The 18,527-nt window shown below is 41.2% G+C and overlaps 1 protein-coding gene and 1 long non-coding RNA gene across 3 annotated transcripts in view; one reads left to right on the top strand and one right to left on the bottom strand.

The window, feature by feature from the left end:
• Nucleotides 1–18,527, bottom strand: part of TBC1D5 (TBC1 domain family member 5) — an 835,136-nt gene that overhangs the window by 215,202 nt on the left and 601,407 nt on the right. For both annotated transcript variants that reach the window (XM_075316666.1, XM_075316667.1), the window contains exon 15: nt 7,107–7,249. In XM_075316666.1, the coding sequence (XP_075172781.1) occupies nt 7,107–7,249 (143 nt within the window). The remainder of the gene's footprint in view (nt 1–7,106; nt 7,250–18,527) is intronic.
• The window catches only part of LOC142244448 (uncharacterized), a 112,100-nt gene that overhangs the window by 22,469 nt on the left and 71,104 nt on the right, over nt 1–18,527 (top strand). Inside the window, exon 2 of the long non-coding RNA XR_012724550.1 lies at nt 11,737–11,815. This is a non-coding gene — a long non-coding RNA (uncharacterized LOC142244448). The remainder of the gene's footprint in view (nt 1–11,736; nt 11,816–18,527) is intronic.

Raw genomic sequence — 18,527 nt, 5'->3', positions numbered from 1 at the left:
GTCCCCCATTCTGGACCCCTTCAAGGTATATATGTACCCCATCCTGGGCCCCTTCCTGGTATATATGCCCATCTTCCTAGTGTATATATGCCCCATCCTGGTATATATGTTCCCTATCCTGATATGTAGGTCCCTCATCCTGGTATATATGTTCCCCATTCTGCTGCTGTCCTCTAGCGTATAAAAACCCTATTTTTCTCATCTTCCTCCGCTCCCATGATGCACAGCTTCCTCTTCTGTAGCCACGCAGAAACTTGCAGCGGACATCGACATGTCTGCTATGGCAACAGAGGACATCACTGACATACAACGCCAATGCCTGCAAGGCGACATCAGGTGCTGGCCTCTGAATGTCTTTCGCCATATACTGCAGTGCAAGGAACAGAAGGGTCTCCGCAATGCAATACACCAGCTGATCATGCATCCTTGGATGCACATCCAGTTGAAGAACTAAGGTCAGCAGGGCACGTCTCCATCACGGGCCCGGTCATGTTCTCTGCGCAACTGCAATTGTTACGCCGTTGGGGATAGGGTAGAAATGTGGTTCTGGCAGAACTCTCGCTTTGAGTCAAAACTAATGTCCTGATTCACAAAACCATTTTCATCAGAATTTAGTTATAACATTTTTTAAAATGTTGTAAAATTTGTGTGCAGCTCTTGGTTGAGCAAAAACTTAGAGATATTTGCCATTTTTTCACCAGTCCAAGACAGTTCTGTTAAATATTTTAAAAACTGACATAGCTTGCCCGGGAGGGGGCATGTGAGCACAGCGTTAAATTCATCATAGGACAGAGTTGTACTCCGGCCTCTGAAAGCTGAAAGATGCGCATACCTTTTAATGAATTTGGCACATCTTACTCCAGTGCCAGTTAATGTTTTACAAATTGATCTGATATATACTGACAAGCAAAAAGGCAACAATCTTTTGAAGTTTGGACTTTCAGGCTCCAAATCATCCTCTACAGCTTTGAATGTGAGACTACCCTCATGTTATAAACAATCATCTTGGTCATCTTATACATAATTTTGACTTGCAACTATTTAGCATATGGTTAGTTATTCAGATTCTTGTTACGTCACTGTATTGTTACGGTTTTGCTAGTGGAAAATCTTTTTCTTCCTGTATACTACTAATTACAACCTGTTCTCACGTTCCCTTATAGTTCAGTATATTAGGTTGATTCCCAAGCAAAAGGTCACTGGTTTGAATAGTCGAGCAGCCATGAAGAAAATTTCCCAAGAAAGAGAAACCGCATCACCCAGTTGATCGATTGCGGTCTCTCGGGCAAAAAAATTGACAAACTCCATCATGTGAGTGTCATGACAGTTGGAAGAATATTAAAAGAAGTCTGTCCATCCATTCAAAAGCCAAGAGGTGGACGTCCAGGCAAAATAGATTTGGAGCATTGAGATGAAAGTCTATAGACTAGGCTCTGATGGGTGCAAATGGGTCTAAAGATATTGAAGGAACTGTCAAGCTCGGTAGAAGAAGCCTGATGATATGTGGATGTTTCACAGTCAAAGGCATTGGATACTTGACCAGGATCAATGGTGGTCTCAATACCGAGCTATAGTGAGTATTCTACAAGACAAGTTACTTTGTACATTCAAGTACTATGGGTATGAAAAGGATGATAGTCGACAGTGTTCTAGAGGACAATGACCCAAAGCATACTTAGAGATTAGTGAAGAAATGGTTCAGTGACAATGAAGTAGAGGTGATGGATTGGCCTCCACAGTTCCCAGACCTCATCCTAATCCAACACTTGTGGGTAGAGTTGAAGAAAAAGCTGTATACATACCCAAGTGAGTCGACCTGTACGAACCAACATTGGGAACATGTAGAAAAGATGTGTGATCAGATTTCAGTTGAGACATGCTTGAATCTGATCAACAGTGTGCCCAGAAGGATTCAGGCAGTATTGAAAGCCAAAGGTAGATTTACGAAATAATGAAAATTAAAATTAAAATTTTTAGGAGCAAAACAGTAACAATGCAGTGACATGAAAATAATCTGCATAACTAATCATATGCTAAATAGTGGAAGTCAAATTTATGTATGAGATAGTCAAGATGATTGTCTATAAAATGAAAGTAGTCTCACTCTCAAAGCTGTAGCGGATGGTGAGATATGGAGCCTGAAAGGCAAAAGTTCAAAAAATTGTTACGTTACCCTTTTGCTCATGCATTAATATCTTAAATATGTTTTTTTATGCATTCAAGTTAATGTTCTCTTTTTTGGGGGAACATACAGCACTGTGCACAAGTTTAAATCTTGTAACAAAATACAAAAGGTATTTTTAGCCTCCAAAACATGCAGTTAAGTAAAATAAATAGTTCCCAAAGGTGAGAACAAACCAGAAGTTTGTTGCTGCTGACCCAGTTTAGCCTATTGTCTATGTATAACAATCAATTTCACGTACTGTTACTAACTTGACAGAAAAACTCTGTCTACACAACACAACCTCATCTTACCCAAACAGAATGATATATTAATGCGTTTTTAAATATGCCTTGGCACATTTATGTTCTTGTCCAAAATTTACGTATTAAAACCAGACATCCTTAGGTGATCCATCAAGATGCCATTACTTACACTTTACTGTTTTTATCAATGCCACAATTGTATATTCCTATTTATATGGAAGTGTACAGCAATTTATCAAAGAAATAATGCAGTAGAATCACCAGATTTAGTACAGACATGTAGTTAGTTAATATAAAATTGGACCACCTTTAAGGGTAAACAAACAACCCTCGCAAATCTAAACATGTCATTTTAGGCCAAATTCCCACATTTTTTAATGGACAGCATACAAATGTAACAACACAATGCCATCTGTGTTCTGTCCGATACATCACAGATCCATTTATTGACATGTGAGTGTGCTCGCCCTATTAGACCAAACTCGGATACAAAATGTCATATGAAAAGTCCTATAGAGTGAGTGTGTGTTCTGCCAATGAAAAGTGGATGAAATGTGAAAATTGGACTTGTGAATGTGGGCTTATATGGAATCACTGTGGCCTAACCTGCAATCATTTAAAAACTGATTGATACATATGAAACTATTATGCTAAATGTCTGAACATTGGTAGTCAACCTGATTACAATGGACAAAATTACACATACACATGGCAAACAGATTTATTACGCTATAAAAGGACCTCCACTGTATCTAAAATGTATGGTCTTGTGGAGATTAAGTATTTTGTTCAAATCCAAATGAAATGACACTCATTATTACTTTGGTCCCAGCCACCAAGAAGTGGAGAAATGCGAATAGGACTTAACTCCTTATTTACGGGGGAGGGGGGGGGATAGTGTTCTCTTCTTGCTAAAACATCTGAAAACTATTCAGAACTAGAGATGAGCAGATCGCGTCATGCAACCTCAGTCCACTATCCAAGTTAGTGCTGTCTGACCCACTTCTGTTGTGACCGCGTGCACTCCCGTGGTCACATTGAGAGCTGAGGATGAAAGGGTGCATGCGCCGCCCTCGCATCGTGCAGCTATCAGTCCAATGAAGGAAGAGAGAGTATTCAGAAAGATGGCACTGAATAGCGTTATGCGCAGGCGCCATCTTAGTGAAGAGTTTGCTGCAATAGTGCTAAATGCTAATGAGCAGGCAGACAGGGCTGGGAATAGATAGCAAGACCTGACCCCCATATTCCCTCCCCTGTTGCACCTGTCAATCAAATAACAGTGCATTTCTGTAACTTTACATAAAATACTACTGTAATAAAACATCTGAAACTGAAGGTATGCCTGGATTCACCATCCAAGCACCAGTATAGCACTGGCTTTACTTTAGGCCCTTTTCACACGTCAGTGATTCTGGTACGTTTGTGCTTTTTTTTAAACGTACCAGAATCACTGACATACGCAGACCCATTATAATGAATGGGTCTGCTCACACATCAGTGATTTTTCACTGCACGTGTCTCCGTGCAGAGTACCCGCGTGTCCGTGATTGCCGCACAGAGACATGTCCATTTTTTCTGGCATCACTGATGTCCCACGGACCACGCAGTGGTGTGGTCCGTGAAACACGTGCCAGAAAGAAACGTGCTTTTAAAATAGCGACGCTCTGTGCAGCCCGTGCAGCTTGCGGCTTCTGAGCCGGCTCATTACTGTCGCCCATATTCATGATGCACGACACAGCCGACCCGGAAGCAGCTGCTGCGGGGGTCAGCGCCGGCCGGATGCTGCACCGCGGGAGCGATCAGCACCATGGAGAGTGGGAGTGCGCACAGGTGAGTTAATCTCTAAGTGCAATCACGGGCCACGGAGAACGGAGCCCGGATTGCACTTAGACAACCCACGTGTGCCATAACTCACGGCACACGGAGGGACATGTGCGTGTTTTACACGCCAGTGAAAAACGTCAGTGTTTTTCACTGACGTGTGAAACGGGCCTTAGACATGAAAATCCTGCTGGCTGGTTCTCTTTAAAGCGCACCAATCACCAGAATTTTCCAATATAACCTAAAGCCTGTGCTATACTGGCACTATCATGCTGATTCTATACATATCTTTAGTTGACAGCTAGGATGTATAGGATTTGAAACACAAGCAAGTAAAGCTTGTAAAATAAGCAGCTTTTTGAATGGCAGCAGCTGCCGCTCAGCTGATAGCTGGGGTGGGTTTTGATAGTGATTCCTGCCCCCCTGCCTGTCTGTCCTCCTGCTAGCTGTTATTTATGCTAATTCTATGATAGAATTGTTTTACTAAATGGCTAGAAGGACCTGTGCTGATGTCATACCCATGTGACCAAAAGGGCCGGGGCTCATTTTACAAACTTTACTTGCTTGTGTTTCAGAATCAGCCTAAGTGCCAGCATAGCCCTTTTTCAAACCTTTCATTGTTCACACGATGACCCCATTTTAAAGTAGACAATTCCACAGATTAATAGGTCTCATAGCAAAGAAGCCTTGCCTCTTCTGGAGATTGAATCTTTTTTGATCCAGATGGAGGGAGATTTACATTAAACAGCTTTAGAGATGATCGGACTTGGGGAAGTTGATTCAGCTTTGGATAAAGTTTGGTTTGGTACCCAGACTTAACCTGGACCCCAATGGAAGTCACTAATTGGGTAGTTCCGGTCTCTGCCCACATGCAGCCAGCCATAAACAGATCACTTCCGGGTGTGGGTAGGCGGGTTTTTTTTCATTTTGTTTCTGTTTGGTGCTCACTACATCTGATCACGCTGTTGTTACCCCCAGTGAGAACCGTTGAAACACTGCAGATGGCTTAAACTGGGCTGAGCACTGAGCGTACCTGAGCACGGCGATGCTTGTGCAAGTGGTGAGATTATATGTAAAGCGTCCAAAAGCCAAACCTTAAGTCTGTTTTTTGTAAAGAAGGAATAAGATCTGGCTCAACTGCTTAGAGATAGGTGCTGAAGGGTAAAATAATAACCTCAAGTAGATAAAGTAAAACCACAGCACACAGGATAAAAAAGGAAAATAATAATGAATGCAAATTTTTTTATTGATTTTCTGCAAAAAGTGCACCACAACAATAGCACAACCAACGTTTCGGCGGTGAAGCCTTTCTCAAGGTTGTCGCATAAAGTAGGGAATGCGGGCCACCAGCAGACGACCGCTGCTGCTGCCACTGCCACCACTGCTTCAGAAGATCCCTGGCCATTATATGCAGGCTTACCTTCTATACCATTCTTCCCCTGTTCCAATTTCACATCACTTATGCAATATTGATCACTGCAAAATATGAAGCAACTTGCTTATTGTTCTTTATGGTTGTCCGCTGGGGACCCACGTTTTCTTGCATCCCCTGTGTGCTGCGGTTTTACTTTATCTACTTGTGTTTTTTCTGTAAAGTCTGTATTTAGTACGAACCCCAAACACTGAACTTCAGGTTCACTCATATCTAAACAGCTTTTGACAATATTTTTCTTATGTATGGACCATTTGTCTGTTTGTACAACTTATGTCCTTCCTGTAGGTGTCTCTTCTCATAACTAAGTAAATTTAAATCTTTAATCTTTCTTCATAACCAAGATCATCCATCCTAATTTTCAGTTTTGTGTCTCTTTGTACCTTATCTAACTCTAGGGCATCCTTTCTAACTGCATAGCCCATGCTTATTCTTTGTTTTGCTATTTACAAAACAACTTATCTAGATAAAACCACATTCATGAGTGTCAGTGCATGGATGAAAATTAAACCATCTTAGGATACCATTCTTAGAGACAATCTTAGAAATGTCATATAAAATCTGTATGCAGAGTCAGGGAAGAAAATAATCAGGAGCTCCCCTACAAGCTATTACATGCATGTCACTAAAGCCTGCTTTACACGGTACGACCGATTGTGCGATTTCACAATCGATCGTACCCGCCCCCCCGTCCTTTTTGCGTCACGGGCAAATCGCTGCCCGTGTCGCACAAAGTTAGTAACCCCCGTCACACATACTTACCTCTCGTGCGACCTCGCTGTGGGCGGCGAACGTCCACTTCCTGGAGTGGGAGGGACGTTCGGCGTCACAGCGACGTCACACGGCCGCCGGCCAATAGAAGCGGAGGGGCGGAGATGAGCGGGACGTAAACATCCCGCCCACCTCCTTCCTTCCACATAGAGACGGCGGCGGCCGCAGGAGGCAGGTGAGCTGCTCATCGTTCCCGTGGTGTCACACAGAGCGACGTGTGCTACCACGGAAACGATGGTCAACTAAAGTAAACGATATTATGGAACCTAACGAGCAGTACCCGACTCACGATTTGTGAGCGATACTGCGTCGCTAGGAGGTGTCACACAGGCCGGCATCGCCAGCGATGCCGGATGTGCGTCACAAAAACCGTGACCCCGACGATCTATCGCACGATAGATTGCCTGGTGTAAAGCAGCCTTTAGAACAGAGAATTCTACATCTGAAAAGACTATCTTCCGACAGCAAACTGCCTGAGTAGTCAGGGGGAGGGGGGCAATATGAGGTGTTTCTATTCTTTAGGATCCCTGTGCAGCTCACAGCCAGTTTGTCCACATGTGCCTTCCACTATTAATCAGTTATGTGATGGAAATAAATATAGTTTACACAGTTTATGAAGCCAGTATAAAAATAATTAAAAAAAAATGATACTTACATGCATCCCTGATGTATAACAGCATGGCAACAAAAACATAATCCACCAAGGCTAGAGTGTTGCTATCTGCAAAGAGTGCATCCCAAACCACAAGGAGGTCCTGAAGTGGAAATTCTCGACCAAAAAGGAGTCTCACCCATCGTCTAAAACAAAAAGGGAACAAAAATTGTAACGTGTCATTATATGTGAAGGGATTGAAAACATACAAAGCATAGAGTACAGCCTAAGTCATGAAATGCAGCCTAAAAGGTTTGGTTCATAGGGAAAATTATATATATTATTGTTTGTAAACGTTCTTCTAATACCTGTTTTTTGTATTTGTTTTTTGTTTGTTTTTAAACCTCCTTTGAACTCGATGGCGAAAAAACAAAATAACAATATCACAAGCAAACAGGAGACATTCTAGGAAAATGTGAATCTACTGTTTGTTATAACGTGCGGGATGTACAGTGATTGAGGTCTATAAATACAGACAGAACTACAGGCTGTAACAGCAAACAGAAAAAAATGTCAAGACATTTAGAGGTGATAATGCAAAGTGACACCTTTACTTATCACAAGGTTCACTCATTTATGCTCAAGGAATTCCCAATTGAACCGTTAGAATCTCCAAGAACAGTTAAATGACCTTGCATATCCAAATATATGATACCCCCCTCCAAACACCCCCAAAATGATGGCGTTTGTGATAATCGACACTTTTTTTGCCCCAAGATTAGCAGTCTTTTTCTTTTTTTAATTTTGGACAATCAATTTAAAGGGGTTTTCAAATTTAGAAAAAAATAACCCAAAACATTTACTATTATTAAAAATAAGAAAATCTTATACTAGTCATACTGCCTGGGTCCAGCTGCGGTTCTCCATTGCTACTCCGGTCGTAAGTGTTTTGGCAGCAACAGCGACGTCATGTCGTCCGCACACACCCCAGCTTGAGCCAATCAATGAGCCCATTGAGTGTGGTTGATAATTAGAGATGAGCGGACCTGTGGAAGTTCAGGTTCTGCGGGTTCAGCTTGATTTTATATAAAGTTCTGACTTGACCCGAACTTCAATGGAAGTCAATTGATTGACTGATTGGTAGTTGGAATCTCCGCCTACATGCAGCCAACCATAAACAGATCACTTTCGGGGGACATTGTTGGAGTAAATCCAATAATGCTGATTTTTCCCCTAATGAGACACATTGTGACACTACAAGCGTCTCACACTGGGCCAAGCACAACGATGCTCGCTCGAGTGATTAGTATACGTAAAGCACCCAAACTCGGACACTGATTTTTTGGTAAAGTCTGTGTTCTCTACTGATGATCAAAACAACTCTTAGCTGCAATCAGTTTGCAAACTGTGACAATCAGCATGTTAAAATAGCTTCAACAATATTGTGGCTGGCTACAACATGTGAGCGCAGCCTTACAGAGAAGACAGGCATCTCCACTAGTGATGGGCGAACCCAGAATCGAAAAGTCCTTATCCGCAAGGGATACATAGTATCCGTGTGCCGATCCCGGGCCTGGAAATTCCAGGTAACTATCCGGATCCAGCCATCCAGCTAATTATTAAAAAAAAAAAAAAAAAATAGGAATAAAGCAGAAGCTGTAGCACTGCTTCTGGGCCCGCTCATTACATATGCACTGCTTCCCCTGCCCAACAGCAGTCCCGGCGTCTATAACTGCTTGCAATCAGACCGCACCCCCACCCTGTGTGACAGCATCTGTGACTATATTATATATTTGAACAAAATACACATCTCAATCATTGTTTTCTAAGGCTCAGAAAGACCACTCCATAGTGACATAAAGAACCAGAAAGGACAGGAGTTTTTACAAGGCAAAAATACAAAATTTTATTCATACATGAAAATCGCAAAAAAAAAAAAAAAAAAAAAATCACAAAAAAAAAAATCACATTTGTGAAATAGAAATATAGATTAAAACAGTTCTATAAAGGGGGAAACACCCAAAGATGTATGGGACAGAGAAGCACGCTCATATAACTATCAAAGACATGGGTATATAGGTCAGGCTCCAATAAATAGAGTAAAATGCTATGATTCAAGCCTTAAATCAATCGCTTACCCATTATTAAAAGAGCGTCGCTAATGTGTCCCACAAATCAAAGAAACCCATCCAACGCGCGTTTCGCGTCGCACATCTCAGCATCCTCAGGGCGGGTGTTTTTTTGTATTTTATGTAAAAAAGCCACATGGGGTCCCTCTTATTTTGATACACAGCCAAAATAAGCCTGTAGCCGTATGCTGTATCTGTGCGGCGTATCATAATATGGGTGGTCCCTATGCCAATTTATTTTTTATTTTTACACCACTGTACATATGCAAACAGCGTGGGCAATTCCAAGCAATCTCAGACACTGTCACACATGGAGTGAGCGTGGTCTCACGGCAACCCATCACAGATGCCTGGACTGCCGGTGGGTGAGGGAAGCAGTGCATATGCATGAGGGATAATGAGCAGCCCCGGACGTAGTGTTACAGCCGTGCAGAGACTGGTAAGTATAAGACACCTAATCTAATTCCCCTAATCCTTTCTACCACCATTTTAAAGTGCATGATTTGAGTCTACATAAACTTATATGGGGATCGGCATCTGGGGAGCTATCCAGAATTAATTATGTCCCGAACGGGGTTTTTTTCTTCTAAAATCTGGTTGGCTCCGCCGATCCCGGATATCTGAAAGTTTGCCCATCACTATTCTCCACTTATATTTTCCCTTCAATTATGCCACACTCAATTTTTAAGAGAAACTTAACCAATTTTAAACTCCACCATAAGAGCAAGAGTTGCATCAATGCCTGGCTGCCACTCCTGATCATGAATTTTCAAAGGAAAAATGGGGGTCACCGCCGCGTTCATCACCAATGCAGACCGGAATTATTAATCTAAGTCTTTTATTGCAGGCACATATACAGGTCAACGCGTTTCAGGGGTCACTATTATCCTTGTCATTACTATACTGTCCTGAAGAAGGGGGCGAAGACCCCTGAAACGCATTGGCCTGCATATGTGCCTGCAATAAAAGACTTGGATTAATAATTCCGGCTTGCATTGGTGATAAGCGCGGCAGTGACCCCCGTTTTTCCTTTGAAAATTCGTCTAATATTCCTGCGGGACTGCAGCTATCTCCATTCATGATTATGCGATTGTAGGTGTTGTGACTTTTTCACAACCCCTATAGGTGAGTGGACCTTAATTATCAATATCTGGTTTTCATCTGGTAAGACCCAATGTGCCTTTTTCTCCGCAGTCTTTGAAGCCTGTTGACTCCTGATCATGCAAATTTAGCTGTGTGGAAATGCACTTTTGCTTCACCAAAATTCAAGCTAAAAAAAGTACATATCATGAAACACAAAACTATTTGCAAAAACGATTAACGTCCATAATAAGTTTACAATAAATTTAATTTTAGATATAAAATTTTAGATATGAAAAAAACACAATAGAGATAAGAGTTGGCAAGATAAAAGATGCAAGAAAAGGAAATATGCTAAAACAAACAAGTATCCGACAAATGTATTAGATGAAATGATAATGGTGTTAAATTAATGCTAAAGGCAGCAAAATACATTTAAACATGGTTTGAGTGGTGCTTTTTATTCAACAATCACTTCTAAAACAAAAAAAACTTAATAGACTAAACTTTTATTTATCCCAATTGAAAAATAGTAGAAATTTGAGAAGAACAAAAAAGATAACAGGACATTATACCAGAATGTGCCCAGAAGGGGGATATATATATACTGCATACATACCAAGAGGGGCCCTGGAAGGGGACATATATACAAGAAGGGCGTCATATCTACCAGGAAGGGGACAAAAACAAGGATGGGGACATATGCTACCATATCCTGGTGTTAAGACCAATTACAGAATACAGCAAATTAGATTTACAAAAAAAAATTGTAAGTGACTGCTCACATTTTCTCCTCAACTCCGGGAAGGGTAAATCCCCAGGTATGCGCAGATCATGTGTGAGGATCCTTATCTGTGTTTTCCAGAGTAACCATTCATTACACTTGCCCTCTATCGGGATCTACAGTTAGACCAAAAATGATTGGACAGTGACTGAATCTTTCTGATTTGGGCTCTGGATGCCGCTATTTTTAATTTAAAATTAAAATACTGAGATACAATTGAAGTGTAGACTTTCAGGTTAAATTAAGGTGGTTAAAGAAAGAGTTCCTTAAATGTTTAGGAATTGCTACAGTTTTTCTACAAAATCTCCTCCTTTCAGAAGCTGAAACGTAATTGGACAAATTATATTTATCAAAAATAAAATATTCATTTTTAATAATTTGCAGAGAATCCTTTGCAGGCAATGACTGCCGGAAGTCTGGAAACCATGGATGTCACCAAATGCTGGGTTTCCTCCTTTATGATGCTTTGCATCAGACTTCAGTTGTTGCTTGTTTGTGGGTCTTTCTGCCTTAAGTTTTGTTTAAGCATGTGAAACGCATACTCGATGGGGTTGAAATCTGGTGATTGACTTGGCCATTGCAGAATATTCCACTTGTTTGCCTTAAAATACTCTTGGGGTTTCTTTTGCAATATGTTTTGGGTAACACTGCTCGTCATTTCTGTTAATGCTGCTTGTTTCCTATTGTCTACATCTTTTAGGGGGACGTTTTCGTTGTCTATGACACTAAGGAACGATTCTGTACAGCAAAGAAAAAGACGTGACGTCTGGCCCAAAGAGGTAGATATGAGTGTCATCAATGTACAGATGGTACTAGAAGCCATGCGATGTTATGAGGTGTGCCAGATCAAAGGTATAGATGGAGAAGAGTAGGTGTCCTCAGACAAAACGTTCAGGGACACCGACTGAGAGAGTGGGATGAGGAAGTAGTATGGGAATGGGAGATCGTGAATGTGCGGTTAAGGAGCTATGAGGAGATCTAGGATAGGGCAAATGTATCAAGAGTTGTTGGGCCATGAAACACATGTCTGGGTAAATGCAGGGGCATAGACTCCATCATGAAAGCTTTGAGTACACACAGGTTCATCATGTTTGTAGTCAAGGAATATTAAAACACTAAGGAAGTCACTATGAGTTGGCAATTATCGTGTTATGTGCCTAAGTAAGCGGCTCCACAAATAATTTAAGGGAAGAAAATCACACTACATGAGTGAGTTTCCACCTGCATGCACATGTGTTATATCAAATCATCAGAATGTGATATGGTAGTGATCCAAAATTAGAAAAACAAGTCAAATAAGCTTTAAATTATGTCTGAAACACCTGGCGGTTTGGTATGTGACATAAAAATTATTTTTTAAGTAGAAAGGAGGAAGTAGATTGCATTATTGGAGTTGACAAGCGTTGTCCTTTCTCACACATTTCAGACTGGAGGCGTTCTCCCCAACAGTGACAGTAAAACCCAGTGATGAATTCACTATTCTATCTAATTATTGACAAATGCTAAATTATCAGTAGACAATTAGTAGCTAATAGTAAAGTAATTATCTCAAAATAACTAGCACAGGAATTCACAACCTAGAATAGAATTTTAAAAGGATATACAATAATCACCACTGTAAATTAGATCATAAATAGTCTATAATAATATAATATAATATATTATAATAATATAATATATTACAATAATATAATATAAATAGGAGATAATTAAGCCTTTTTTGGGGTGAACCACAAAGATAACATGGTCCTTGATGATGCCAGATCAACTATCTGAAGGGGACTAAAGAGAGGTGTTAAAAAAACATTTAACATAAAAAAAAAAATATATATACACACACATACACACACACACACTGTATATATATATATATATATATGTATAGATTATATATCTGTATATATATATATATATATATATATATATATAAAAATATATATATACACACACACAGTGCTGGACAAAAGTATTGGAACCCCTGCAATTCTGTCAGATAATACTCAGTTTCTTCCTGAAAATGATTGAATCACAAATTCTTTGGTATTATTATGTTCATTTATTTTGCTTGCAATGAAAAAACACAAGACTAAATGAAACAAAAATCAAATCATTGATCATTTCATACAAAACTCCAAAAATGGGTCAGACAAAAGTATTGGCACCCTTAGCCTAATACTTGGTTGCACAACCTTTAGCCAAAATAACTGCGAACAACCGCTTCCGGTAACCATCAATGAGTTTCTTACAATGCTCTCCTGGAATTTTAGACCATTCTTCTTTGGCAAACTGCTCCAGGTCCCTGAGATTTGAAGGGTGCCTTCTCCAAACTGCCATTTTGAGACCTCTCCACAGGTGTTCTATGGGATTCAGGTCTGGACTCATTGCTGGCCACTTTAGTAGTCTCCAGTGCTTTCTATCAAACCATTTTCTAGTGCTTTTAGAAGTGTGTTTTGGGTCATTATCCTCCTGGAAGACCCGTGACCTCTGAGGAAGACCCAGCTTTCTCACACTGGGCCCTACATTATGCTGCAAAATTTGTTGGTAGCCTTCAGACTACATAATGCCATGCACACGGTCAAGCAGTCCAGTGTCAGAGGCAGCAAAGCAACCCCAAAACATCAGGGAACCTCCGCCATGTTTGATTGTAGGGACCGTGTTCTTTTCTTTGAAAGCTTTTTTTTTCTGTAAACTCTATGTTGATGGCTTTTCCCAAAAAGCTCTACTTTTGTCTCATCTGACCAGAGAACATTCTTCCAAAACGATTTAGGCTTTCTCAGGTAAGTTTTGGCAAACTCCAGCCTGGCTTTTCTATGTCTTGGGGTAAGTGGGGTCTTCCTGGGTAGCCTACCATACAGTCCATTTTCATTCAGACGCCGATGGATAGTACGGGTTGACACTGTGGTACCCTCGGACTGCAGGGCAGCTTGAACTTGTTTGGATGTTAGTCGAGGTTTTGTATCCACCATCCGCACAATCTTGCGTTGAAATCTCTCGTCAATTTTAGGTTAGCCACAGTGCCATGGGCTTTAAACTTCTTGATGACACTGCGCACCGTAGACACAGGAACTTTCAAGTATTTGGAGATGGACTTGTAGCCTTGAGATTGCTCATGCTTCCTCACAATTTGGATTCTCAAGTCCTCAGACAGTTCTTTGGTCTTCTTTCTTTTCTCCATGCTCAATGTGGTACACACAAGGACACAGGACAGAGGTTGAGTCAACTTTAATCCATGTAAACTGTTTGCAAGTGTGATTTAGTTATTGCCAACACCTGTTAGGTGCCACAGGTAAGTTACAGGTGCTGTTAATTACACAAATTAGAGAAGCATCACATGATTTTTCAAACAGTGCCAATACTTTTGTCCACCCCCTTTTTATGTTTGGTGTGGAATCATATCCAATTTGGCTTTATGACAATTTTTTTTTTTTTCATTGAAGACAAATGAAGATAATAATACCAAAGATTTTGTGATTGCAATCATTTTCAAGAAGAAACGGAGTATTATCTGACAGAATTGCAGGGGTGCCAATACTTTTGGCCAGCACTGTGTATATATATATATATATATATATATATATATATATATATATATACACACACATACTATTATTTTGCAATCTTCGCAGTTATCTTTGGGAGAAAACTACAGTTCAAAAGTTTAGGGTCATTTAGATATTTCCTTATTTTTGAAAGAAAAGCACATTAATTTAATGTTAGCTTCATTGAAAAACAAACAGAAATAAACTCTACATTATTAATGTGGTAAATGACTATTCTAGCTGCAAACGTCTGGTATTTAGTGCAATATCTACATAGGTGTATAGAGGCCCATTTCCAACAACCACCACTTCAGTGTCCTAATGGTACATTGTGTTTGCTGTGTTAGAAGGCTAAGGGTGGTGTCACACACAGTGACGACGACAACGACGTCGCTGCTACGTCACAGAAGCAGCAACGTCCCACCGCTGTCGCTGTGTGTGACATCCAGCAACGACCTGGCCCCTGCTGTGAGGTCGCCGCTCGTTGCTGAATGTCCAGCTTCATTTTTTGGTCGTCGCTCTCCCGCTGTGACGCACACATCGCTGTGTGTGCCAGCGAGAGAGCGACGAAATGAAGCGAGCAGGAGCCGGCATCTGGCAGCCTGCGGTAAGCTGTAACCAGGGTAAACATCGGGTAACCAAAGGAAGACCTTTCCCTGGTTACCCGATATTTACCTTCGTTACCAGCGTCTGCCGCTCACGCTGCCAGTGCCAGCTCCCTGCTCTCTGCACATGTAGCTGCAGTACATATCGGGTAATTAACCCGATGTGTACTGTAGCTAGGAGTGCAGGGAGCCAACGCTAAGCACTGTGCGCGGCTCCCTGCTCTCTGCACATGTAGCACAGCGACGCGTGTCGTTCTGATCGTTGCTGCTTCTGCTGTGTTTGACAGCTAAGCAGCGATCATAACAGCGACTTACAAGGTCGCTGTTGCGACACAGAAAATGGTGACGTAACAGCGACGTCGTTGTCGCTGTCTCTATGTGTGAACCCAGCTTTATGGATGTTTAGAAATCCCTTGAAAACCCTTGTGTAAATATGTTAGCAAAGCTGAAAACAGTTTGGCTGGGTCAACATGGGTCAAGTTTTTGCAACCAATAAAGCTTTTTATACGTTGTAGATTAATGTAGGCCGATCCAGACTACTTTATAGTGATCAACAAATGATCTAACTTTCCACAGACTGCAGGTGTAAGGGGAGACAAAGATCGGGCAGCTGGATTTTAACATTTCAGTTCTCAAAGGATTTAAAGGGAATCTGACAGCTAATACATGCTGCCCAAACCGTGAGCAGCATGTATCAGCTACTGACTGTATTATCCCAGACAGCTATGTTCTACTCTGTAACGCTGAAGAATTTCAGGGAAAAACATTCTTTATTAGCCAGCCGGGGACTGAGCCACACAGCAGACTAGTTGGATAGGTGGGTTCCTGGCAGTTTTTCCTTGCCCACTGCCTTGGATTGATAGGTCTCTGCCTACATGCACACATAGGCAAACACCTGTCAGTCACTGTTAGTGGGTGGGGAGAAACCGGACAACGTGTACCGTACAGCTCAGTCTCAGGTTGGCTATTAAGGTATGTTTTTCTCTGAAATGCTGCAGCGTTTAAGTCAAACACAGCTAGCTGGGATAATGCAGCCAATGGCTAATCCATGTTGCCCACGGTTTGTGCAGCATGTATCAGCTGTCAGATTCCCTTTAAGTCACAAAAGAAACCTTGCGGCAGCATAGCCCCCTCTCCCCATTCAGAAAAGATCTACTCTCATTTTTTTGTGGAGGACATCCATCACTGCTATACATGTCAACCCTCAAACCCAAGAAAAGTAGAAGAACAAAAAAACCCAATAATTTTATAACGTTGGTGGGTGTAGACCCACTGTGCCACGCTTACCCTGGAGGGGCGTGACTAAGTGACTGCCAGGTGTTCACTAGAGCCTATGGTGGTGAGGATAGGCTGGGCCACCGGTAGTCTTCAGCTACCACTCCAGGGCTATCAGCAGCTGACTGGTGGATCAGAGACAGGAGGACGAGGTACAGACAGACAAAAGCAAAAGGCAAGCAATCGAGGGTCAGGCAGGTAGCACAGGGTCAACATATGTAGCTGGGGTTAGGAGCAGAGAAGAAAGGATAAGCAAGTAGACAAGCCTGGTCAGAAAATGGAAGAGACAATGCAAGAAGCATCTTGCAGGAATCTAGACTGTAACAGAACTAGAACCTACAGTGGATCAGATGAGGAATGATGGGAGGAGCTGCCTTATAAACTGCCCATCTGTTATGTGGGGATAAGTTAGGGAACTAAAACTGTGACAGACACAGTGGGGTTAAACACCAGCAGGAACTGGCCATGCTTCCCTATAGCCAGGTGGAGCTCACCAGCAGCAATAGAATGCAGCAGTGTGGAAGGCTACAGGAGGCAGCTGAGAGAGACAAACTGAGACTGGGGTGAGCAGAGCAGTGACCGCAGTGAGTGGAGCGGCGCCTACCACCACAGGTGTGACATTTATTTATGTAAAACACAATGCAGATGGAAATAAATAGTACTTTAATATTCTTAAAGTTGTTGCAATATACTTCAGATAATCAATCACTAGCAAAAAGTATTTTTTGCCCTAAATGATGTTTTGTAGTTTGAAAACACACCCTAATATCCTTGCTTTAGGGGTCTCTCCTCTGTCTAACTTGTTGAGCAATATCTGTTGTCAATGTAAGTTTTTTCTTAGCAGCAGAGGTCTTGGTTACGGGAAGTGGGTGTAGGCAAGTCTTTGGGCAATGATGCAGTGCATGCTGGGTAGAAAAACAAATAAAGTTCCAGGTCCTATAGTGCTGGCAGAATGCTAACGAAAAGTAAATGTCCACTCAAAGGAGAAGATAATTCCTAAACATGTTAGACTAGTACAGGGTTCCCCAACTCCAGTCCTCGAGGGCCGCCAACAGTGCATGTTTTCAGGATTTCCTTAGCATTGCATGGGTGTTGGAATCATCAATGGTGCAGGTGATTAAATTATCACATGTGCAATACTAAGGAAATCCTGAAAACATGCACTGTTGGCGGCCCTTGAGGACTGGAATTGGGGACCCATGGACTAGTATATGTACAAAATGAGGTTTATACCTTACTTTGCATGCTCTTACTTTATTTTAAACATTAAACATTGGAAAACAAAGGTTGAAAATGTTCCCATTAGGGAAGCTATTCCTGCTAATTAAGCAATTTGCTATTATATTAGTGAATTGTGAATTTTACAAATTGTTTTTTTTTTATTTTTTTTTGAGAACCTGATAAACCCATGAAGTGTAAGTAAGGGGTTAACACAAGGGAGAACTGGGCAAAGAGAACGAAATAGCGATGTACCAAATTTTAATTCCGTTCCTTAAACAATGTTATTTTACGGCCTTCCGTGATATTACAATTTATAGAGTGCCTACAAATGCAATACAGATGGATATGATCTATTGTAATTAAGTCCCTCTTTTCCCTGACAAGGATATTTCGGCACAGCTAAGGAAATCTTTGTAATCTCATTGACATTTAAAAATATTAGGTATCCCCACAATGATAGAAAGGGACAAGCGAAAGCCATTCTTTTTGAGACAGCTGGCTGCGATTTAATTATTACTCTCTCCTATTAATCTTGTTTTGCATCTGTTACACCTGCACCATGAAATGTTCATAGTGCTGAGTTTTATCACTAGCGATAATATAATAATTCATATTTTACCAGTCTTCCTTGGCCATTATACTCGGCAAAGAAACAAAAAGAGGCCATCAAATGCCTCCCCGACCAAGCAACAAAGAATAACATAAATAATCTCCTAATGACAAAAGCATTAACTGCAATAAACAAATGTTCCTTCAGATTCTCACCTGACCTGTTAAATTAGTGCCGAGTGCAAAGTAATGCAGACAATAGCAGGTTTGCCGTTGTTTGTCTAACTGCGGCATCTGATTAG

The sequence above is a fragment of the Anomaloglossus baeobatrachus genome, chromosome 6 (genome assembly GCF_048569485.1).
Source record: "Anomaloglossus baeobatrachus isolate aAnoBae1 chromosome 6, aAnoBae1.hap1, whole genome shotgun sequence".
Lineage (NCBI taxonomy): Eukaryota > Metazoa > Chordata > Amphibia > Anura > Aromobatidae > Anomaloglossus > Anomaloglossus baeobatrachus.
The sequence above is the reverse complement of the archived record's forward strand: the minus strand, read 5'-3'. Positions and strand labels throughout refer to the sequence as shown.